Below are 23680 nucleotides of genomic sequence, written 5' to 3' on the forward strand. Positions count from 1 at the left end.
TTTTGGTTGTACGGCTACACGGCACTATGAGACCGTTCTGACCTACCTGACGGGTTTGGGAAAAGTGTGGGATTCCTCGGACGAAAAGTTCCGGATAAATTACGATCCTATCGGAGTAAATAAGCATATGATATCAGGTAACTTAATTAAGCTATTAAAATCACCGATACATTAGCCTGTACCTGTTGTTTATAATAGTAAACGGTTATATTCAACAGGGGACCAGTTAACTTTTCCTCTTACATGATATTCTTGTTTAAAGAAAGTCTCTTCATAGTAATGTCCACACAGGCTAATCAGGGACCACACTTTAAACACATTTATGAAACCCCTTTTCACAGAGGGAGGCTCATAAGTACAATGAATAGCTGGCGTAAAACTGCAACTCTGGTTTTCTGAAGGTATTGAATTAGCTAATAATCAGAAGGCAGAAATTTAAAGGTACTAAGAAAGCAATATTAATCAAGAGAGCTAAAGCATTTACCCGACATGTAAACGAGTTGCTTCATTAAAGTCTGACAACGGACTTCTATAATTTAGAATACAAGACTTAGGCATAAAATGTATGTAAAACATTTGAGTTTATGGTTGCACAAAAATCAGCAAAAATTATTGTTAAACAAATAATATTGGTTTCATGGTATTCAGTTCCATTATAAACCCTCAAACTTTGATAATGCTTTAACACTCTTGCTTCACTTGATGCATGGTTAGAAACTGGATAATTGCTACCAAGCCATTCATTTTAAGAATCACTGAACATTCACATGGCTCAATAGCAAAGAAAAAAGCTAAGAATGCCACACAGCCAACAAGAAAGAACACTGACCTCACGTCCCTAGGTGCTTTTCTCCTGTTGATACATACAGAAACAGGAATGGAACACAGCACACAATTTCAAAAGCACTATCAGCATTCACCTCATACAGTGTCACAATAATAATGATACGAGAAACCATTAACTAAAACATATTTATAATTCACATAAACTGTCTGTGTTCAAGGACCATAATTGTGGTCTTCACATATATCTTCACACTCAATGACATGAAAAAACAAAAACTGCTGTAGACTGACCTTTGACCTCTAGGTTTGACCTTGAATGTGAAGATTGGCGAATTATATACATGTAGTACTTGTTTGTTACACACCAACCTATATAGGTGAATATGTGCGCCAAGTTATAAACAATTCTTCAATGAATGGTCCAGTTATAGAGCTGACAAACCCTTTTTTGCCAATAAGGTGTCAGATGTTGATCTTAGTACACAAAGTTCAACCTTAATCTTGTAGGTAGCCATGGGTTCCATCAAATATAGATGGAAATTTTAAGTTATTTTATAATCTGTCCATGCATGGTTAAGGTATTAGGAGGACAAGTCTTAAATTGAAATTAAGTCCTGTATTTGACCCCTTAGTTCATAATTTTACATAGTTCTTGAGCGTGGTACAACTTTTTATTTATACAAATATTTAAGCCAATTTATTTTAAAATCCTTCAATGATGAAGTTAAATAAAAGACAAGACCTGTTTTGACAATATTGGTATATTTTGTCCTTTGACCTTGAAGTATGAGCCTGGAGGAAACTACTTGGTTCTTCCGTGCAACCTACTGTGTTATGTACGATTATATTTTGTGCTAAGTTATTGTGTATTATATAGCCCCGCCCCCAAAACGCCCAATACCTGCTGGTAGTGTGGCATAGCAATTCCTCTCATTGGTGACAAGTTTTGTTGTTTTATCAATCAGAATAACTTACTGTAAAACCATCAGTCATAGACTGAGCCTTTGCAGGGTCGGGCAATCCTGCTATAGTAGGAGAAAGTGTTTGAACTGTTCCCGTTTTCAACCATTTTAAAAGAGACATTGTTTGATTGAGATATGCTAGTTAATACAATATGTTGTTTTCTTGATAAGTGGTTGGGTAATAATACTTTTTAAATCAAGCACGGTATTTATACTGTACCTCAACGATTGTTCTCCTTTACGTGACGTCGTCAAATTAACAGTTTGCAGATTTATCACATATGTCAATTAGTGCCAATTAAAGTAAAAAGAGTCATAACGGTTTTCACAGGTGTATTTTGGGGACCTTATAATCTGTTGTAACTACTGGGGGACCGATTGCGCTGAGAATTGCAAATATTGTCAAAACAACATTGATGGCAATAGACTGATCCCGGAAAAGCACGAGTTTAGAAAACCCCACTAATCATCCCGGTACAAACAACGCTGGTCAGTTATATCAACCAATAATAGCTTAGTTAAAATCAAAACGGTTTATACGGTGTGTGATTTTGAAAGAATTATAAATGGGTCAGCTTTATTTGTACCAGCAGATTAGTGGGTTTTTCCAAAAATCAGTTTTTCCGGGATACATATATTAGCGAGCGGGGACCCACAAGTGCGGCGCTTTAAATATCCCTCTGATGGACAATTATCGGCAACACTTTCATGCTTCGGTGCACATTAACCTCAAGTCTTGCTGTCAACACAGATGAGCAGATTATGCTTCGTTATTACTCCGGTTGTTTTAATAAGAGTTTATTATAACAGTCCGTCTCCCCAGAAAATTTGAAATCCACAAAATTACGTGTCAACGAATTAGTTGTTTTTTATTAAACCACGAAATTTCATACCCACGAATTTCTATATGTATACAGTATTCTGAAGACAAAGTGTTAAAGGTTGATTTCTTATATTTGATTGTGACCTTGACCTAGAAAAGTTGAACCTAGTTATAGTTGGATAAACTCTGTCGACCATGGTTGTCAATTCTGCAGTCATTTAAAATCCATCAATGCAACAAGAAAAGTTTTACCATTGACAAAGATTCATTTCTTTTCACAGATAGATTTTTTATTTTTTAAATTTGACTTGGAACATTGACCTTGACATTGGCTAGAGGGAATTGCTTTTTATGCAAGACACTCAATATGACAATTATTGTAACTTCTGCCAAGTTTAAGATTTGGAATCCAGCCATGCTGGATAAGGTAAATCTCAAGACAAAATGTAAATCTTTAATTTCTTATTCTTGACACTAGGACATCACTTGTGACCTTCACATTAGATCTAGGGGCTTTGTTTTTGGCGTGAACCTCTGCCCCATCATGCTAATAATTTCTGATTATTTGATACTCCATCCATATTTGACTCTGGATACTGTGCTCAGGATGAATTTCTTAAATGTTAAACGTTAATTGTGACATTGACCACAGGCCCTTGTTCTTGAGCAAGACACTCTGTCTCAACATGCTTATCTTCTCCCAAAGTATTCTGGAAATTCATCTAAAATGGAATAAAATATTAGTGGGACAAAGATTCATCTGGATTACAATTGATTCAGTACATAGGTATTTGTAACATTGTGACATAAGACCCAATTCTGGGAAAACAGGGCTTAATGCATGTGCGTGATGTAGAATCTCAGATTAGCCTGTGCATTCTGCACAGGCCAGTCAGGGACATAATTTCCCTGACAACATTTTGCCTAGACTTGATGACAGTAAAAAGAGTAAAAAGATTCCTTTAAACAAAGAAATGCCGTGTTCTGGGACCACACTTTAAGCAAATGATTTAAGCCCAGTTTTCCTGTAACGGGTCTCATATAAAATAAGAACATACTCTTTCGCAGTCTCGCCCATGACTTCCCGCAGCCTCTCCGCCTCGGCCTTGGACTCCCTCATGAGCGACTGCTTGGCCTCGAAGGTGCTTGAGCGCATGTAGTTAACAATGTTCTGGTACTGCGTGTCGGCGTAACGCGCCAGTGACAGGTAGGCGTCCACCGAGACACCTGCACCACCTTCACCAAGCTCCTCGAATAAACTGATAGTCTGTGGTTGAAAGGTTTCAATCATTAACCCCACTTTGAACAAGTGGCCAATTATAGAGTAGTATTTTAGGGGACATGTGTCTGTCTGCAAATTTAGATTAAGTAACCAAAATTAATGATTATGACTGGAACAGAAAGTCAGTGTAAGAAAAACTTTAAAATGTCTATATGTTATTCTTAATTGTCATAACATCTTAGATTTCAAAACAAGACTGCTGATAATCTCAAGCCTACTATTACAGAATTTACCAAATTCACAATAAATTGTTGAATAGACACAGTAATCTGATAAAAATGAAACCTCACAAAAATTACCGTTAGAACATAACTTAACTTATGTTCTGACAAAGATTTATCAGTAACTAAGGAAATAACTATAGCAACATTTTGCCAATGTTCTAAGACTAAAGGACTCCTAATTAAGCATTCCATACTACTTATTGAACATCTTTGTGCTCTTAACGGCACATGTCTGATTAAAAAGTATCGGGCATAAGTTGGGAACACTGTGGACATTCTCCCTTATATTGTGTCAGTTCAAACTAAACAATTCATGATTCCATATGCTTTATTTATTCCAAATATAAAATTCATGGTCCCCTAGATTGTATTTGTTCAAATACAAAATTCAGTCTTATCTTAAAATTCAGGCGAAACCCGATGGCTCGAACTTGCTTGGCTCAAATTTCCGGTTGGCTCAAACTCTCCTCAAAGCACCAATTTTTTATTTCTATATATTCATATAAATTTTTGTCGGATGGCTCGAACTCGCTTGGCTCAAATTATTGAATGGATCAAACTGTTTTCACAGTCCCTGCCATCATTTTCACACGTTCTTTTGTTCCGTTGGCTCGGACTGGCTTAGGGTCGCATAAAACTGTTAATCGATTAGGACCTATTAATTAAAGGCTCATTAAAGGTGACGATCCGTAATTATTACTAATTTTTAAATATTTTTTGAATATTTTATTTATAAAGGTTATCAACAAACAATATAATTATAAATGCTATTGTATATTACCATAAAAAAAGAGCAATACAACTTGTTTTTAGCTCAAAATACAGTGTCCTCCAAGTGTTTACAAACAATCAGTTTATTTACATCGCTGTTTACTCAAGCGCTCCGGTGACTGAGGTCACCAAAAATATATTGTTGATTTTCAACGTTTTCCGGTATCACTCACAAAGTATGTCTCTTCTAATAATGGTCAAAACGTTTGTATTGATCTAATAAGTTACTTTCTGCTGGTAAAAAGTTGTTTAAAATAAATTTAAATTGAATTTTCTTTCGGCTATTTTTAGCATAGGTCTCCGCTTTGAGGCTACACATCACGTTAGTTGCAAAGTTGTACACATTTCTTCCAATTATGAAACGGGTATCTTACACAATTCTTGACAACGTTGGACCTAAGCTGTGTTAGTATCATTTTTTATACAAGAGTAACTGAAATCCGGTAAAATTTAGACCACTTTATATGCATAATAATTGGATTTGTCACCTTGTATGAGCCTTTAAAGGCAGGCAATAATTGATGTCACACAGGTTGATAACATGACATTTTGTATAAATCTGCCTTTCTTGTAGTATTATTATGGCTGAAACCGCTTAATCGCTTTTGCTGAGAAATCTAAAAAAGGTCCCGGTACCCAATCAGCGTGGATATCTAAATCAGCACTACAAAAAGGGTCAGCTGTAGGAAGTAAAGGGGCAAAGAGAAAATTAAAAGTAAAAAGGTACACAGAAAAATATTTAGCCGTTTTGGCAGTAGAAAGTGGAGAAAACAACAAATGCAGACATTGCCGAAGAATAAGGAATGCACGTTTTGTTTCTATGTTCGATGTTACATGTACCCGTATATGGTCTACGTAAAGACATGGTGATATAGTTTACTATATGATATTTGTTTGATTGAATGTTTAACTGTTTCAACATATTGGTTAATAAAAATATTAAGTATATATTTGGTCCTTATTAATTATAAAGTAGAACGTGATGCGAAGAAGTATGGAGTTTAGGCAGTATATTTGCTCATCAACTGGAGATGCAAATGTATTGCGGACTTATGTGAGTCAACAAAATTTTATTAGAAATCGAATTCCGGATGGCTCGAACTATTGTTGTCGGTCGTAGTAAGTTTGAGCCATCGGGATTCGACTGTAAATGTTAAGATACATAATAAAAGAAAACCATGATTCCCATGTCTTCAGGCACTGAGCCCTATTACAGAAATATTGATTTCAGGCACTGAGCTCTATTAAAAAGGTTGTTTTCAGGCACTGAGTTCTATGAAAAAAAGTATTATTTTCAGGCACTGAACTCTGTTAAAAAAGATTTGTTTTCAGGCACGAACTCTATTAAAAAAGCAATGTTTTCAGACACTTAACTTTATTAAAAAGTATGGTATTCAGGCACTTGGCTCTATTAAAAATGTATTGTTTTCAGAAAATGAGTACTATTCTTAAAGTATTGTATTCAGGAAATGAGCTCTATTCAACAAGAGGGCCTGAAAGGCCCAAAGTCGCTCACCTGAGATAACAAGATATAATTGGGACAAACCTTCTGACCAAGTTTCATGAAGATCGGAAAATAAATGTGGCCTCTAGAGTGTTAACAATGTTTTACTATAGCCATATAAGGAAAAATGCCCCGCCCCCTGGCAGCTATGTTTTTCAACCAACCAGAATCATTTTCGAACTCGTCGAAGATATTATTGGGATGAATCTTCTGACCAAGTTTAATGAAGATTGGACAATAAATGTGGCCTCTAGAGTATTAACAAGATTTTACTATAGCCAAATAAGGAAAAATGCCCCGCCCCTTGGCAGCCATGTTTTTCAAGCAAAGGTTACCATTTTCTATCTCATTCAAGATATCATTGGGACAAATCTTCTGACCAAGTTTCATGAAGATCGGAAAATAAATGTGGCCTCTAGAGTGCTAACAAGGTTTTACTATAGCCATATAAGGAAAAATGCCCCTTCCCCCTGGCAGCCATGTTTTTTAACCAACCGGCATCATTTTCGAACTCGTCCAAGATATTATTGGGATGAATCTTCTGACCAAGTTTCATGAATACAAGACTATAAATGTGGCCTCTAGAGAGTTAACAAGATTTTACTATAGCCATATATAGCCATATAAGGAAAAATGCCCTGCCCCTTGGCAGCCATGATTTTCAAGCAAACGTAACCATTTTCGAACTCATCCAAGATATCATTGAGACCAATCTTCTGACCAAATTTCATGAAGATTGGACAATAAATGTGGCCTCTAGAGAGTTAACAAGGCAAATGTTAACGCCGCACAACGGACAACAGACAACAGACGACGGACAAAAGGCGATCACAAAAGTGTCGTGCTCAGGTGAGCTAAAAAGTGTTGTTTTCAGACACTTAACTCTATTAAAAATATGTTGGTTTTTAAGCACTGATCTCTATTTAAAAAGTATTGTTTTCAGGCACTGAACTCAAAAAAAAAAGTATTGTTTTCAGGCTCTGAGCTCTATTAATAAAGTATTGTTTTCAGGCACTGAGCTCTATTAATAAAGTATTGTTTTCAGGCACTGAGCTCAATTTGAAAGTATTAAGAAAGTTACCTTCTCCATGTACTGCTCCATGATGATGTTTGGGTTCTCTGAGCGCGTCTCTGCAAGCCAGTTGCCATAGATACCAAGGGCCTCGGGGTAGAGACGTGCAGCAGTTGGGTCTGTGGCCCGCAACTATGAGGACATAGCCAAAGTGTGTTTGTTCTTTTGGATTTTGCAACGCCTTCAATTATTTTTCAGTCGTGTTATGGCAGTCAATTAACCTTCTCAACTATTTATTGGGAAATCTAAACAGAGCACAACTCTAACTTCTAGAATCAGAGATACCAATCTATGATAACACCTTCTAAATTGGCTGCTGGTAGAAGTTACCACATGCTCGGATTAAGGTAAACAAAAGTACAGCAGTCAATCATAATCTTTTATAAACATTCCTGATAAGAGACACAATTCAAGCCCCAAACTGTAAAAATTTCCTTGTATATATATTTTTACAGTTGTTCATGGAACAGTCCATTTCAAGCAATAGGTACCTTCTTGAGTGTCTCAATGGTAGACCTGATGAGATGTTTGGCAATGTCCTGCTCCCCCCGTGCCCAGTACAACATGGACTCCTCCAGTTTGATGGGAATGTTCAGGGAGGGATCTGAGAAGGTCAGTCCCTTCAACCTTCCGATTGCTCTCTCCGATATCTGAACAGGAAATGAACTCTTTTTTGTAAATAGATGCATTTTTATTGTTTGTTGTTGTGTTGTTGAAAGAAGGGAAACTAAATTGTTATTTCAGAGGTGTTTTTTGTGTAAATGAAACTTATACACAATCTGCCTAGTAAACAAGAGCTTTGTCACAGAAAAAACAGCAGTAGCCTTCCTTGCTTAAGTTGTAAGAGTAAAAAGAGGTCTCCTTAAGTTTAATGAGCTGAGTTTCATAAGCTGAGATAACATTATTACAAATATTCTGAAAAAATTTGCATGAAAATTGACACAAAAGCTGACTCAAGAGGGATCTCAAGGTTTCATTATAGCCATATAAGGAAAACTGCACAAAATCTGGCTACAATGTTTTTCAACGGACCAGAACAATTTTCGAACTTGGTTGAGATTTCATAAGAACAAATGTTCTGACCAAGTTTCATGTCAGTTGGACACAAAATGCTACTTCTACAGTGTTCACAAGAATTCACTTTAGCCATATAAAGAAAACTGTCCCATCCCACTGAGTGCCATGTTTTTAACAGACCGGAACAATCATCCACTTAGCCGAGATTTCACAAAAAAACAATGTTGTGACCAAGGTTCTTGACAATCAGATACAAAAATGACTTTTAGAGTTTCTGTGGAGGATTTTTTATAGGGACAGTGTTCTCACTCAGTAACCCATTGATACCTGGTGCCTTCCAGCCTTCCGGGCAGCCACAGCAAGTTGTCTGAGACTCGCCACGTAGTCTCCCACCAGGGCAGCGTTCTGAGATTTCTCCACCATCAGACCTAGGGCTGAACACTGCATGTGTAGAACAGGGTCCGTGAACGAGAAATCTGAGTCAGTGTACACACTGTCGTTGATAAGTTTCACGATAGGCGTATTGGAATTCCTTGAAAATATGTAGTTATTGGATGTATGCAAGTAATGGATTACTTGTATTAAATGACACCATGGAAACCATTAGGTTAATTTTTAAAATATAGACAGGCTTAAAGAACTTTCTTTTGTTTTCACAACACTATGACTATCATCTGCTGATGAGCAGATTTTTTTTACACATGCACTACAAAATATCTTAATTTCTACCTATTTGAGCAAAAAGATATTAATTAACATAAAACTGTCGTCTGATCAAATTAAGAATTGTATGTCAAATGAATGGACAGTAGCTGAACATATTTATAACAAATATTTTCTTATTCCTAAACTGGCTGCCTTGATATATCCTTAAAACACCACAATGAATAGCAAAGTGTTAACATAAGGTACAAAAAGTTAGGACAGATTAAAAAAGTGTTATCCTCAAGCCTCAAGTTTTGTCATAGTAAATACTTGGACAAGACATCAGCTACATTCTGCACGATGTGGGCACACTGCAGGTCGGCCATGATGGAGTACAGTCCCTTGGTGCTGTCCAGACAACCGTCCCAGAGGCGAGCAATAGCACTAAGCCTGTTGCAATTGAAAATCCACAGGTCGGAAATTTGTTTAATTTAAACAAAAAATGGAACAAAACAAGAGATGTGTTTGTCAGAAACACAATGCCCACTATTGCGCTGCTTTGAAATAAAATTTCAATATATCGTTCGGCAGGTTTAGAAATTTCCCTTTTAAAGCTTATTACTTCCCTTTGGATTGTATTTTTTTACTTTTGACCTTGAAGAATGACCTTGACCTTTCACCACTCAAAATGTGCAGCTTCATGAGATTCACATGCATGCCAAATATCAAGTTGCTATATTCACACACAGTGACACACACACACACATACAATCCGGGGGCATAAAAAAACGCAACATGAATAAGGAGTTTTACAATTACAGCAATATTAACAAGGAAACAAGTTAAATTCCACAGAACAGTATATTGTTTTAATGTAAGCTATAATATTTTGTGACAGGCCTCGATTTCAGATTTGTTTTATACAGATCATTAAAAAAATATACAATTTAGTTTACAATGTCTATTACACATATGACAACATAAAGCTGTTTTCTTCAGACATGTTTTGTATTTTTTCCATGTGAATATCAGCAAGGTATGTTGTATGTTTGGTTTTTCTTCATTTTAAAATGCCACCAGGTGTTAACAATATCACAAGGCTTAAGTATAAACATAGTGTGTTAAATGAAGATATGTTCATCCAATGCAACAATTTGACATTCAACCAGCAACATATTAACAATCCAAATATTTTTCACAATCAGCACAACAAGATAGAAACACAATCAATATCGTTGTTCATCTTTTTTGTTACAAACAGAACACAATTCAGGAAGTTGTACCTTGCTTCTTTCAGCAAGTCATCAGCGAGGGTAAAGTGATCCTCATTGATCGACCTAAGGGCTCGGTACATCATGTCATGGTAACCTTGAGCAAACCCTTGTCTGCAAGATTTCACAGTGGTTGAAAAATACAAGTGTCATATATCACAAGAAAGATCAGAGTAATATTTGTTCTTAAGTTATGCGTCAATATTTTATTGCATGCATAAATCCTCTTCTTATAGACATAACAAAACTATTTTTTGTGTCAAAATCACAAAATCCTATTTTTACTACTGACATTGAATGAAAATAAACTATTTTTACTACTTACATTGAATGAAAAAAAAAACTATGTAATAAAAATCAAACAAATATATATCTTTTCTGAATTCTAATTCTACAATCTCTAAGCAGTTTAACATAAAACTTTTTAAGTCAATAATTTCAAAGCAGTCCCACAAAGAGCTCATAAGGCTCAATGCATACGCTATCTCCCAACCGAGTACATTTTATTTGTAAACCAGAAATGATTACCTGTTCAATATCTCTCTCACCTTGCTGGCATTTCCAAGGCCCACTGTCCAACCCTCCAGGCTGCCTCAAACTGGAGCTCTCTTACACTGAAGGACAGGTTTGTGGTCACTTCCTCTCCCAGCATGCCTTTCAGATACGTGGACAGCACATGGCTGGTGCCGAACCTCTGCAGAACCTTGACAAGGAAGACATTAAGGATTTATGTAACAACAAGTTAAGTGTATGGGATATAGAAATGTTTAGCACATACACCTGTCTCACAGTAGTTCTTTGATTTATTTAAAAAAGAAATCATTATAATATTTTCCAAACAGAATGGCATTGCTTTGTCCAGTGTTACATACATGCAACATGTCATATTGACTGCACTGTGCTGATTGGCTCATCTGAATGTCACATGTCATCACAGCTTTATCCCATTGGTTCTCATGCTGATAAGTGCAGATTCTGAAATAAATCATTAAGATAATTAATGTATACAGATTTTTGTCAAAGGCCCTGTTCAATCACATGCAACCAAAAGAAATTAAAAGTTATGATAAGCTGTGTTTCTGCGACCATTCCAGATATAAGCAAAGATATCTTAAGAACAAATGTTCTGAGCAATTTTTTATGATGATTGGGCAATTATTATTACTTCTTGAGTGTTCACAAGGTTGAACTTTATACATATAAGGAAAATTTACTCATGGTTATCATGTTTTCTGCTTAATTGAAATAGGAGAAGGGGCCAATACAGGGACAAAAATTTAACATTTGGAAGAGGACAATCATACTATGTTACATAACAACAATACAAATCTGGGCCTGCAGATGCCGAGGAAAAGATTTTAAAAGTATTCAGTGTAAACAAATAATGGAAATCAGTAAACTTTAGGGCTGGGTCATTTTTGACCACAGGGACATGATTTGTGGTAGGGGGCCATTATACCATGTTACATAACAATTATCAAAACTCTTGCCCTTGAGGTTGAAGAGATGATTTTTTTTAGTTTTAACTATGTTAATAAAAGATAAACAAGTTATTCAAAGTGTGTGAACAATATGACCCAAAGGCACGATATGTAAAAACTTGGTAGAGAACCATCATACAATGTTACATAACTTAACCTCTTTGCCTTGCCGTTTTTCAGAGGAGAAGATTTGTAATTTATCTTGTATATACATCTTAGGAAAACAAGTAAACCCCAAAGTTGGGGCCAATTTTGACTCCAGGTGTATGATTTGAACATACTTGGTAGAGCACTAGCATGAAATGTAATGTGCTTTATATCAAACCTTTAGGTCTTGCTGTTTCAGAGCAGATTTGTTAAGTTTTCAATATTTATATATAAGGAAAACAAGTTAATGTCAAGGTGGGCCCAATTTTTACCCCAGGGGCATGATTGAACAAACTTGGAAGAGGACCAAAATATGATGTTATATACCAAATATGACACCTGCTGGCCTAGTAATTATAGAGATTTTTAGTTAGTTTGCTATATAAATAATGTGGACATGTTAACACCAGTAGGACGATTTTAGCAAACTTTGTAGAAGACAGCTAGAAAACCAAATATTTAAGCCCTGACCCTTGTGATTTCAAAAAAAGTTTTTAATTTTTAATAAGTTTTTATTTTTAAACTCTATTTATAGCTCTGGAGACTTGTATAAGCAAAGGACTTAAATGATTTGAACAACTTTAAAAGAGGGTTACCCAGGGATTGTTCCTTCACAATCTTTCAAGGGGTTCATGAGGAGAATTGGTAAGAAGCAAAAGTTAACACACACACACATGGACTGACAGACATCAGGGTATCCCAAAAACTCCTGATGAAAACTTTGTGCTCAGTTTTGTATTACATTCTGAAGTGAATGCATACTTACATTTATCATTGAAAACAAAGGCGTTTTTTTACTAACTATACTACACTGTTTAGCTAACAACAAACTTAACCAAAGCAAAACTTAACCTAGAAGAAGCGTCAGCCTTTCTGCCCGCCCCACAGCCGTAAACCCCATCTGGTTCCCCAATCCATGTGTAGGCCTCCAATAGCAGATCCTGTACACAAACACCTGACTGCACACTGGAGGCCTCAGACAGGGCATCTATCCTCGTCTCCTGGCTAAGGCTCTGAGAGGAATTCTGGGATTGGGGCTGGCTACTTCCAGACTGGGTTCTTTCCCTTTTATAACAAATAAAAGCATAAAAGCAATAATTTTATGACTAACGGCCATCTTTGCCAGACATTTTTTCTTATTTTGTTGATAAACATAATATAAACCAATGAAAAAAAGAAAGATTAAAACTTGGCTCATTTGCACTTATCTAGATAGTTATCTTCTGTAAATACACATATCTTCTATTACATTGTCCATGTGTATGGTTTATTTATTTCTTACCAAAAATTAATACACACAACCTCAACTTATAGCCATGTGTAAATGTGCTAAACTTAACACACATTACAGATTTATGATATGTTCTCAGCTAGTTTCGAATGCGTGTACACATGATTAACTTTGAAAACCACAAAAAGAAGTTAAAGGAACCTGCCTGTCCTTCAACAACGTTGTTCCAGTCAGGAAATAGGAAAAAATCCTAAATGGTATGATATTCTGAAATACTTGCAGTTGCTCTAATTCAGCCTCACTTCATATGGACTATGAACTCCAAAAAAAACACATTTTTATTGGGATATTACACTTGTTTGTGCTCGTCATAGCATGGAACATACAAGTTGAGAAAGCATGGAACATACAAGTTGAGAAAGCATGGAACATACAAGTTGAGAAAGCATGGAACATACAAGTTGAGAAAGCATGGAACATACAAGTTGAGAAAGCATGGAACATACAAGTTGAGAAAGCATGAAACATACAAGTTGAGAAAGCATGGAACATATAAGTTGAGAAAGCATGAAACATACAAGTTGAGAAAGCATAAAACATACAAGTTGAGAAAGCATGAAACATACAAGTTGAGAAAGCATGACAGTCTTATTTTCTAAAAAAATTGATGACCCATATGTTAAGCATTTAATTGATTGGTCAAAAAGTCAGGTACTATTGGTGTGTGACTAGTGAATGGTACACACTATTTTATCCCACGTCATTCTGGTCAGGAGCTATCCTGTTTGCTATAAATTCACACAAGGTCTCTGTCTCATAAAGGCAATCTGTAACTTCTTACCAGACTTTGTCGATGATAAGACCAGGTTGGGGCTACTCTGGTGCAAAGACCCATTTTCCCATAACATTTTATTTTTAACACACCAATTTAATAGACAAAATAGACAAAAAACATAACACAATAACAAACCATTACCTGTGGACATCAAACCAGATCTCAGCGTACATTAGGGTAGAGAAGTGGGCGTGGCAGTACTGTGCTGCCATGGCAACCTGCAGGTAGTCCAGATCCAGCCAGAAGTTTTTATCCCATGGCGTGCTCTCCTTGCGACTAAAACCACAATGCATTCATATGAGCCTCAATGACTAACAGGGTTAAATGCATGTCGGTAAAGTGTTGACCCAGATAAGCCTGTGCAGGCTAATAAGGAACAATACTTTTCGGTTTAATCATTTATTTTTTTTAAAGTAAGTTTCTTCACAGCAAAAATCCAGTTTTATATGCAGAAAGTGTTGTCCCTGATGTGCTTTTGCTGACTGCACAAGCTAATCTGGGACGACACTTAACGAACATGCATTAAGCCCAGTTTTCCGAAAACGATACTCATATCATATTTTTGTATAGGTTAGAATCTCTGCAATTGACAGTTTATTGCTCGATACTCATTTGTAATCCACTAGAAAATCTAATCAAAATACTTTTTTGATTCTTTGAATATTTAAGAGTTAAAGGCTTGATTTCCAACCCAGCAAGTAACTTGCAGGCTATTCTGGTGTTAAACTACTTTCATTTAGCCATTATCACTTTGCAGGAAAGGGTTAATTAAAGAAATAAATTTAAACCTCCTGGTAACATTTTGTGTGAGCATCTTTTGCATTATTATAAATCTTAAATTGTTGGTTATTCATTGGCAAGCACACCTCATGCTCAGACAAGAATGGCCATGTAATAGATTCAAGTGTTAAATGTAAAAGAACATTACAAGTCTGTGGACAATAACAGAACTAGGTAGCTCACCCATGTTTTGGCCGGTCCTGTTGTCGCAGATACTGTACAACGTTCAACATGACACGGACAGACTCCTTGTTCATACATATGGCAGTCTTGTTTCCATCTTAAAGGGAAGTTATGAGAATAATAATGATCTGTTCCTAGAATCATGGATCAGGTGACAAAAATGTTTGGACAAATCAACTTAACAAGCAAAATCTGTAAAATAATAGACTTGTTTATATGATAAATGCATATGTTTCAAAACATGTACATTAACAAAACATGTGTCCATAGGGTACAGATGCCCCTATATTCCACTTCTGTCTTAAATCTTTCACTTATGTCACAAATATGCTGTTAATGGCAAATTATACCTAAAATCTCAAAGTGTGAACTTGACCTATGAAATTATAAAATAGGTAATCTAGTAAACACTCATTCACTTCATGCTGTCATTTTCAGTAAGTAACTTTTCATTATGAATGAAAAAGTTACCCACCTGCCTATAGCTGTTTTATGACCAAATTGACCTTTAAATCTTTAAAAGTGACATCTGAGATAGGGATACAAGAGTTACACGTAACACATCGCCTTATGATAGATTGCATTTGATGCAAGTTATGGAGTTCGATGTCAAGTTTCCGTTGCATGGTGAATATGGTAACCACCTAGCAACCAGGAGGTCACAGGTTAGATACCTACAGTGGGGGCCCTCTCTCTATCTTGACCAAAAAAAAACCAAGTACCCGGTACTAGGTTTAAGGGCATGTCAATAAGCAATAAGCCTGAGGCTTTTTATGCCATCCATCAAGCAGAAATAACAAGGTTTAAACTAAACTTACCACTCAATCTGTGTGGGGGATTGCTCTACCCATTTAGTTATCTTATATTTAACACTCATCCATTCAATGCAGAACTCATGGCTGACAAACTGGTAGCCAACAAGTGGTATCTGATTGACTTATCAGTTAGTTTGATTGACTGCTAGTGAGGGGTCGATTGTTCCCAACATTAACTAAAATGAGCTATGCTCTTGGAAAAGGAGCATCAAAACAAAGTCTCTTCTAAACAAAAATCCAGTTAAACCACAAATTGTCATCTATGCAATCTGCACAGGCTAATCTGGGAAAGTACTTTAAGAACATTCATTAAATGATGTTTTCCCATTGCGCCGCTAAAAAGTCCATTTCATACCAGTGAGCATGGTTGCAGAGGTGAGGGACTGACATCGACTCACACTGCCGTTACCATGGCCGCAGTGGCTGGAGAAGAACGCCCCTATCCGCCTGGACAATACCTCCCTGTGATCTGCAGAACCAGTCTCCAAGATGTCATGTACGAAGTACGGTAACACCATCTCACACAGCTCTGTCTGGAAATTGAACAAAACTTCAGAGGCTAAAGTCAGTAATGTTCTTAAAGAAAAACTCAACTTAACTTAAGATGTCAAGTAAAACATGAGAATACAATCATAATGACGTGCAATAACTTCAAGTTCTTGACATAATTAAATTTTGTGGAAAAATCATTTTAAGATGGCATGAACAATGATGAACACTTACTGGTCTTTTTTCAAAACTAATTGTTTTTAGGTCAGTTGTGTTGAAAGCCTCAGGCTTACTGCAACATACGTTTGTTTCTTAGGAAGGACTAAAAAGATCATTCCAACGCTCCCCAAGCAGGGATTTAACATACTATTTCTGCACAAACATGGCAGATATAACGTCCAATCCAGCACTGAATTTTTACCTTAATATTACAAACAGACCCTATAAGCACAAGGATCTCGTCTCTGACCGCTCCACTCTCCAGCAGAGTTGAGGTCAAGGTCACCAGCCAGTTGCCATGGTTACTGTGCGGGGGATTCCAGAGGGACTCCTGGTCTACGGTGGACTGAAACCTCTCCCAGTTGGCAGACGGCATTGTCACATTAAGTGCCTTTCAATGGAAACAGATTCAATGCAATCAATAGATTGATCAAAGTTTTGAAACACTTTTACCAACAATATCACAATTGTCATTTGATTGTTTAACCAGTAACATGTTATATCCAAGTGCAATAATTGGTAAGTGTAGGTAAGCTGAATAATAATACTGATTTATACTGATATCATTGATATCTGTATGAGTCATAAACTATGCCAAAACCAACCTTGTCCATCAACACATCCATCACCACAAAACATCCCCAACTCATGTCAACAACACACCCCTTACCATTCACACACCCCTTGACACCCAAAAGCCATGCCACCAAAACATCCCTTGATACCCCACAACCCTTGCCAGTCACACATGTTACACTTGTGCTAACGACACATCCATTTAACCCCCACAACACTTGCCAGTCACACATGTTCCACTTGTACTAACCAAATATCCCTTTAAACCCCACAACCCTTGCCAATCACACATGTTACACCTGTGCTAACCACATATCCCTTGATATCCCACAACCCTTGCCAATCACACATATTACACTTGTGCTAACCAAATATCCCTTGATATCCCACAACCTGTGCCAATCACACATGTTACACTTGTGCTAACCAAACATCCCTTTAAAACCACAACCCTTGCCAGTCACACATGTTACCCCTGTGTTAACCAAACATCCCTTTAAACCCACAACCCTTGCCAGTCACACATGTTACACCTGTGCTAACCACGCATCCCTTGATACCCTACAAACCTTGCCAATCATACCAGTTACACTTGTGCTAAATGACACATCCCTTGATACCCCAAAACCCTAGACATTCACACATGTTACACCTGTGCTATCACACATCCCTTGATACCCCACACCTCAAGCCAACCCCAAACTACCAGAAACAAGAGGGCCTTAAAGGCTGACAGTCACTCACCAGAGATACAAAGGAACTGACCTGATCTGTGAAGCCGAAGATATCATAAGAACTTATTTTCTGACCAAGTTTCATGAGTGAATTCTAAATAAACTTTTAGAGTGCTAACAAGGTTTTACTATAGCCATATAAGGTTAAATTCCTCGCCCCCCCCCCCCCCCCCCCCCCTGCTGTTTTTCAACAGACCGGAACCGTTTTCGACCTCTTGCAAAATATCATTAAAACATTAAAACAAATGTTCTGACCAAGTTTCATGAATATTAGACAATAGATGTGACTTTTAGAGAGTGCACAAATTTTTAGTAAAGCCTTATATGGAATATTCCCTGCCTCTGGCCGCCATGTTTTTCAACCAACTGGAACCATTTATTTAATCTTTCAAAATATCATTGGGAAAAATCTTCTGCCCAAATTTCATAAAGATCGGACAATAAATGTGGCTGCTAGAGTGTTAACATGGTTTTACATGTATATTCATATAGCCAAAAATGCACAGCCCCCCCCCCCCCCATGGCGGTCTCGTTTTTCAAGCACTTTTTAAAACTCATCCAAGATATAATTTGGACCAAGTTTCTGATTATACAACAACACGTGTGTCCTCTAAAGTGTTAACAATGTTTTACAATAGCCATACACGGAAAAATGCCCCGTTCCCTGGCGGCTATGTTTTCCAACAGACCAGAACCATTTTTGAACTCCTCCATGATATCATAAGAACAAATCATCTGAATAATATAATGAAAATTTGGACAATCTAAGGGCAATAATTATGGCATTAATTATGTGATTTTGCTCATTATCAAACTTGACTGAGATCTTTCAGCAACTTTCATAAAGAATGCTTGAGAAGTGTGAATGCTAGAGTGTTTACAAACCAAATGTGGATGAACGGACGGCGGACAAAGACCAATTCTAAAACCTCACCTGAGCAATCAGGTGAGCAAAAAAGTGTGTTTCACCGATCTGAGCCATTTTCGAATTTGTCCGAGAAATCAATAAAACCAATGTATTGACTAAGTTTCACGATGATTAGGCAAAAAATGAGACTTCTATAGTGTTTGAGCACAAGGTTTCTCTCTAGTCACATAAGGAAAACTGCCCCCCCCCCCCCCCTGGTGGCCATGTTTTTTTACCAATCGGGACCATTTGCAAACTCATCTGAGATATATATAAAACCAATCTTTTTACCAAGTTTCATGATGATTCAGGGCAAAAAATGTGACTTCTAGAGTGTTCACAAGCTTTTTTTACTATATAAATATAAGAAAACTGCCCCCCCCCCCCCCCCGGGCAGCCATGTTATTCAACTGACCAGAACCATTTTTTAACTCAACTCTCGTATCAAGGAAACAAATGTTCTGACCAAATTTCATGAAAATTGGGCCAGAAATGTGACTTCTAGAGTGTTCACATGTTTTCACTATATACATATAGAGAAAAATGCCCTGCCCACTGGCGGCCATGTTTTTCACCGATCTGTACCATTTTCGAACTCATCCGAGATATCAATAAAACCAATGTTTTGTCCAACATTCATGATGATTGGGCAAAAATTGTGACTTCTAGTGTGTTTACAAGGTTTCTCTTTAGCCAAATAAGGAAAACTGCCCCGCCCACTGAAGATTGGGCATGAAATGTAACTTCTACAGTGTTTACAAGGTTTTTCTTTTTTTGACCTAGTGACCTAGTTTTTGACCCAGCATGACCCAGTTTCCAACTCCATCGAGATATCATTGGGACAAATGTTCTGACCAAGTTTCATGAAGATCAGACAAAAAATGTGGCATCTAGAGTGTTAACAAGGTATCTCTATAGCCAAATTAGGAAAACTGCCCCGCCCACTGGCAGCCATGTTTTTCAATGGACAAAAACCACTTTTGAACTCAACCAACATATCATTAAGACAAACATTTTGACAAAGTTTCATGAAGATTAGGCATGAAATGTGACTTCTACAGTGTTTACAAGTTTGTTTTTTTTTTTGATCTAGTGACCTAGTTTTTGACACGACACGACCCAGTTTCGAACTCGACCGAGATTTCATTGGGACAAAGCTTCTGACCAAGTTTCATGAAGATCAGACAATAAATGTGGCCTTTAGAGTGTTTACAAACCAAATGTGGACGACGGACAGACGGATGGACAGACGACGGACAAAGACCGGTCACAAAAGCACACCTGAGCAATCAGGTGAGCTCAGGTGAGCTAAAAAAGTATTTAATGTTTGAAAGCAATATCCTTGATACTTTAGAAGTAAATTGGATCTAAACACACAAATCAACAAAATATTCAAAGTTACTAAGACAAAAGAGGGCCATAATTCCATTAAAAAGCCAACCAGAGTTATGCAACTTGCCCAGTACAGTCCCCTTACCATAGTTAGCTAGTTTTCCAAGTCTGAAAGCAATAGCAATACGTTAGAAGACAAGAAACCGTCTGAAACGGGTGATGCTCCCCAAAGTTTTTTTTTGTCACAATATTGCACTATATATTCAGAAAAAAGGAAACGTCTGGAGGGGCATAACTTTGGACAAAATAATACGATGGATGGTTTAGCAACTTAAAATTTTCAAATGGCCATAACTCTCTAAATAAATCATCTAACCAGAACCCACAAATAACATGCTCATCTTCTAAAGGTAGTTAAGCTTCCCATAAAGCTTCATTGAATTCCAGTCAGTAGTTGGGGAGAAATAGCCCGGACAAGAATTGCACTATATGTACAGTTTATAGAAAATTTCAAAGGGCCATAACTCTGAAAAATCATCCGACAATAACCGGCTGATAATATGCACATCTCCTGTTAGTAGTGAAGCTTCCCATAAAGTTTCATTGAATTCCAGTCATAAGTTGCTGAGAAATAGCCCGGACAAAAATTGTGCACGGACAGACACACGCACGGACAGACGAAGCGGGGACTTTATGCTCCCCCCAAAAATTTTAGGAGAGCATAATAAATCAACTAACCAGAACCCACAAATAACATGTGCATCTCCTCAAGGTAGTTAAGCTTCCCATAAAGCTTCATTGAATTCCAGTCAGTAGTTGGGGAGAAATAGCCTGGACAAGAATTGCACTATATGTACAGTTTATAGAAAATTTCAAAGGTGCATAACTCTGTGAAAAATCATCCGACCATAACCGGCTGATAATATGCACATCTCCTGTTGGTAGTAAAGCTTCCCATAAAGTTTCATTGAATTCCTGTAATAAGTTGCTGAGAAATAGCTTGGACAAGAATTGCACTATATGTACAATGAAAAATTTCAAAGGGCCATTACTCTGTGAAAAATCATCCAACGAGAACCGGCTGATAATATGCACATCTCCTCTTGGTAGTGAAGCTTCCCATAAAGTTTCATTGTTTTCCAGTCATTAGTTGCTGAGAAATAGCCCGGACAAGAATTGCACTATAAGTACAGTTAATGGAAAATTTCAAAGGGCCATAAGTCTGTGAAAAATCATCCGACCAGAACTGGCTAATAATATGCACATCTCCTTTTGGTAGTGAAGCTTCTCATAAAGTTTCATTGAATTCTGGTCATTAGTTTCTGAGAAATAGCCCGGACAAGAATTGCACTATATGTACAGTTAATGGAAAATTTCAAAGGGCCATAACTCTGTGAAAAATCATCCGACCAGAACCGGCTGAGAATATGCACATCTCCTCTTGGTAGTGAAGCTTCCCATAAAGTTTAATTGCTGAGAAATAGCCCTGACAAACATTGTGCACGGACGGACACACACACGGACAGACGAGACACACGCACGGACAGACGAAGCGGCGACTATATACTCCCCCCAAAAAATTTGGGGAGCATAAAAAATGGACCAAAACACAAAAATTAACCAAATGTTCAATTATCTAAGTATAAAAGGGGCAATAATTCTGTCAAAATGCCAGTCAGAGCTACATAACTTTGCCTGCACAGTCCTCTTATGATAGTTAGTAAGTGTTGCAAGTATGAAAGCAATAGTTTCGATACTTGAGGAATACAGTGAACCTTAACACAAAACTTAACCAAATTTTAATTTTCTAAGTACAAAAAGGGAACATAATTCTTACAAAATGCTTGATACAGTTGTCTGCTCTTGTTTATAGATTGGGGTCATGTTGGTAAAGAAGTATGCAAAATATAAAAGCAATATGACATGGTACATAGAAAATATTTGAGGTGGTACGCAAACTTCAACATAGATTTATCAATAATATGCATATTCTAAGTAAAAAAAAGGGCCATAATTCTTACAAAATGCTTGATACAGTTGTCTACTCTTGTTAATAGATTGGGGTCATATTGGTAAAGAAGTATGCAAAATATGAAAACAATATGTCAAGGGAAATATTTGAGGTGATATGCAAACTTTAACAACCCAACGCTCACGCAGACACTCACGCCGACGCCAGGGTGAGTAGGATAGCTCCACTATATATATTTCATATATAATAGTCCGGCTAAAAACTGGTTTTAACTCACCTTTTTCTTGCTGGCTCTGAAGGGATGAAGGTAATTAAAAAGATACTCTAGATCTCCCAGCTTCTTCTTGTAGGTCGCTGAGAACACAGAGCCTGACTTCACAGAGAGCAGCGTCTTGAGGACATCACTTGTGCACTGCACCAGCTCAATACTAGCAAACAAAACAACAATAATGTTTTAAGATTATTTTACAGCTTTAGTATAGCAAAAACAGCTTTATCTTATAACATAATTTATTTCAAATCAGGCGCTTCTACTGAATAATTTATATATAGCTTACCAGATATGGCTGCACAAGAAAAAAAAAGGCCAAATTCTTTTAGGCGTTCACCAAAACCCAAAGGAATTAAACTGTTCTGACCATGTTAAGTTCACGAGGTTTCATAATATATTTAAAAGAATTAAACTGCTCCAACACCTGGCAGCCATGTTTTCTAAACAAGAGGGCCAAGATGGCCCTAGTTCGCTCACCCGAGAGGAGTTGGTTCATTTAATCTTTACCAAACATCAAACTTGATCTAGATATTGTCCAGACAAACATCCTGGTCACGTTTCATCATTATTGAACCAAAACTCTGGCGTATGGAGTGTTTTTGTTTTTGTAAGATTTTACCTGGTGACCTATATTTTGAGTTGACCCCCTTACCAAACATCAAACTTTGCTTACAAAAATAAATATTTTGACCAAGATGCATAAAATCTGAAACAAAATTGTGACCTCTAGAGTGTTTACAAGGATTTTGTATAATATAATGAAAATTTGGACAATCTAAGGGCAATAATTATGGCATTAATTATGTGATTTTGCTCATCATCAAACTTGACTGAGATCTTTCAGCAACTTTGATAAAGAATGCTTGAGCAATGTGAATGCTAGAGTGTTTACAAACCAAATGTGGACAGACGGACAGTGGACAAAGACCAATCCTAAAACCTCACTTGAGCAATCAGGTGAGCTAAAAAGTGTGTTTCAACGATCTGAGCCATTTTCCAACTCGTCCAAGAAATCAATAAAACCAATGTATTGACTAAGTTTCAAGATGATTAGGCAAAAAATGTGACTTCTATAGTGTTCGATCACAAGGTTTCTCTCTATATAGTCACATAAGGAAAACTGTCCCACCCCCCTGGCAGCAATGTTTTTTGACTCATCGGGACCATTTGCAAACTCATCTGAGATATATATTAAACAAATCTATTCACCAAGTTTCATGATGATTGGGCAAAAAATGTGACTTCTAGAGTGTTCACAAGCTTTTTTTACTATATAAATATAAGAAAACTGCCCCCCCCCCCCCCCCCCCACGGCAGCCATGTTATTCAACTGACCAGAACCATTTTTTAA

At 37.0% G+C, this 23680-nt stretch overlaps 1 protein-coding gene across 3 annotated transcripts in view; it reads right to left on the reverse strand.

Moving 5' to 3' along the window:
* Window positions 1-23680, reverse strand: part of LOC127852742 (serine-protein kinase ATM-like) — a 98325-nt gene that overhangs the window by 31171 nt on the left and 43474 nt on the right. For 2 of the 3 annotated variants that reach the window (XM_052386699.1, XM_052386700.1), the window contains 15 exons: window positions 22336-22486; window positions 16740-16928; window positions 16185-16362; window positions 15015-15111; window positions 14193-14327; window positions 12838-13050; window positions 11230-11332; window positions 10906-11060; window positions 10370-10471; window positions 9417-9536; window positions 8769-8973; window positions 7916-8074; window positions 7434-7556; window positions 3630-3838; window positions 830-853 (listed from right to left, as the gene is read on the reverse strand). In XM_052386699.1, the coding sequence (XP_052242659.1) occupies window positions 830-853; window positions 3630-3838; window positions 7434-7556; window positions 7916-8074; window positions 8769-8973; window positions 9417-9536; window positions 10370-10471; window positions 10906-11060; window positions 11230-11332; window positions 12838-13050; window positions 14193-14327; window positions 15015-15111; window positions 16185-16362; window positions 16740-16928; window positions 22336-22486 (2163 nt within the window). The remainder of the gene's footprint in view (window positions 1-829; window positions 854-3629; window positions 3839-7433; window positions 7557-7915; window positions 8075-8768; window positions 8974-9416; window positions 9537-10369; window positions 10472-10905; window positions 11061-11229; window positions 11333-12837; window positions 13051-14192; window positions 14328-15014; window positions 15112-16184; window positions 16363-16739; window positions 16929-22335; window positions 22487-23680) is intronic. The other variant, XM_052386701.1, reaches the window with a different exon arrangement.

Source organism: Dreissena polymorpha, chromosome 12, assembly GCF_020536995.1.
Source record: "Dreissena polymorpha isolate Duluth1 chromosome 12, UMN_Dpol_1.0, whole genome shotgun sequence".
Lineage (NCBI taxonomy): Eukaryota > Metazoa > Mollusca > Bivalvia > Myida > Dreissenidae > Dreissena > Dreissena polymorpha.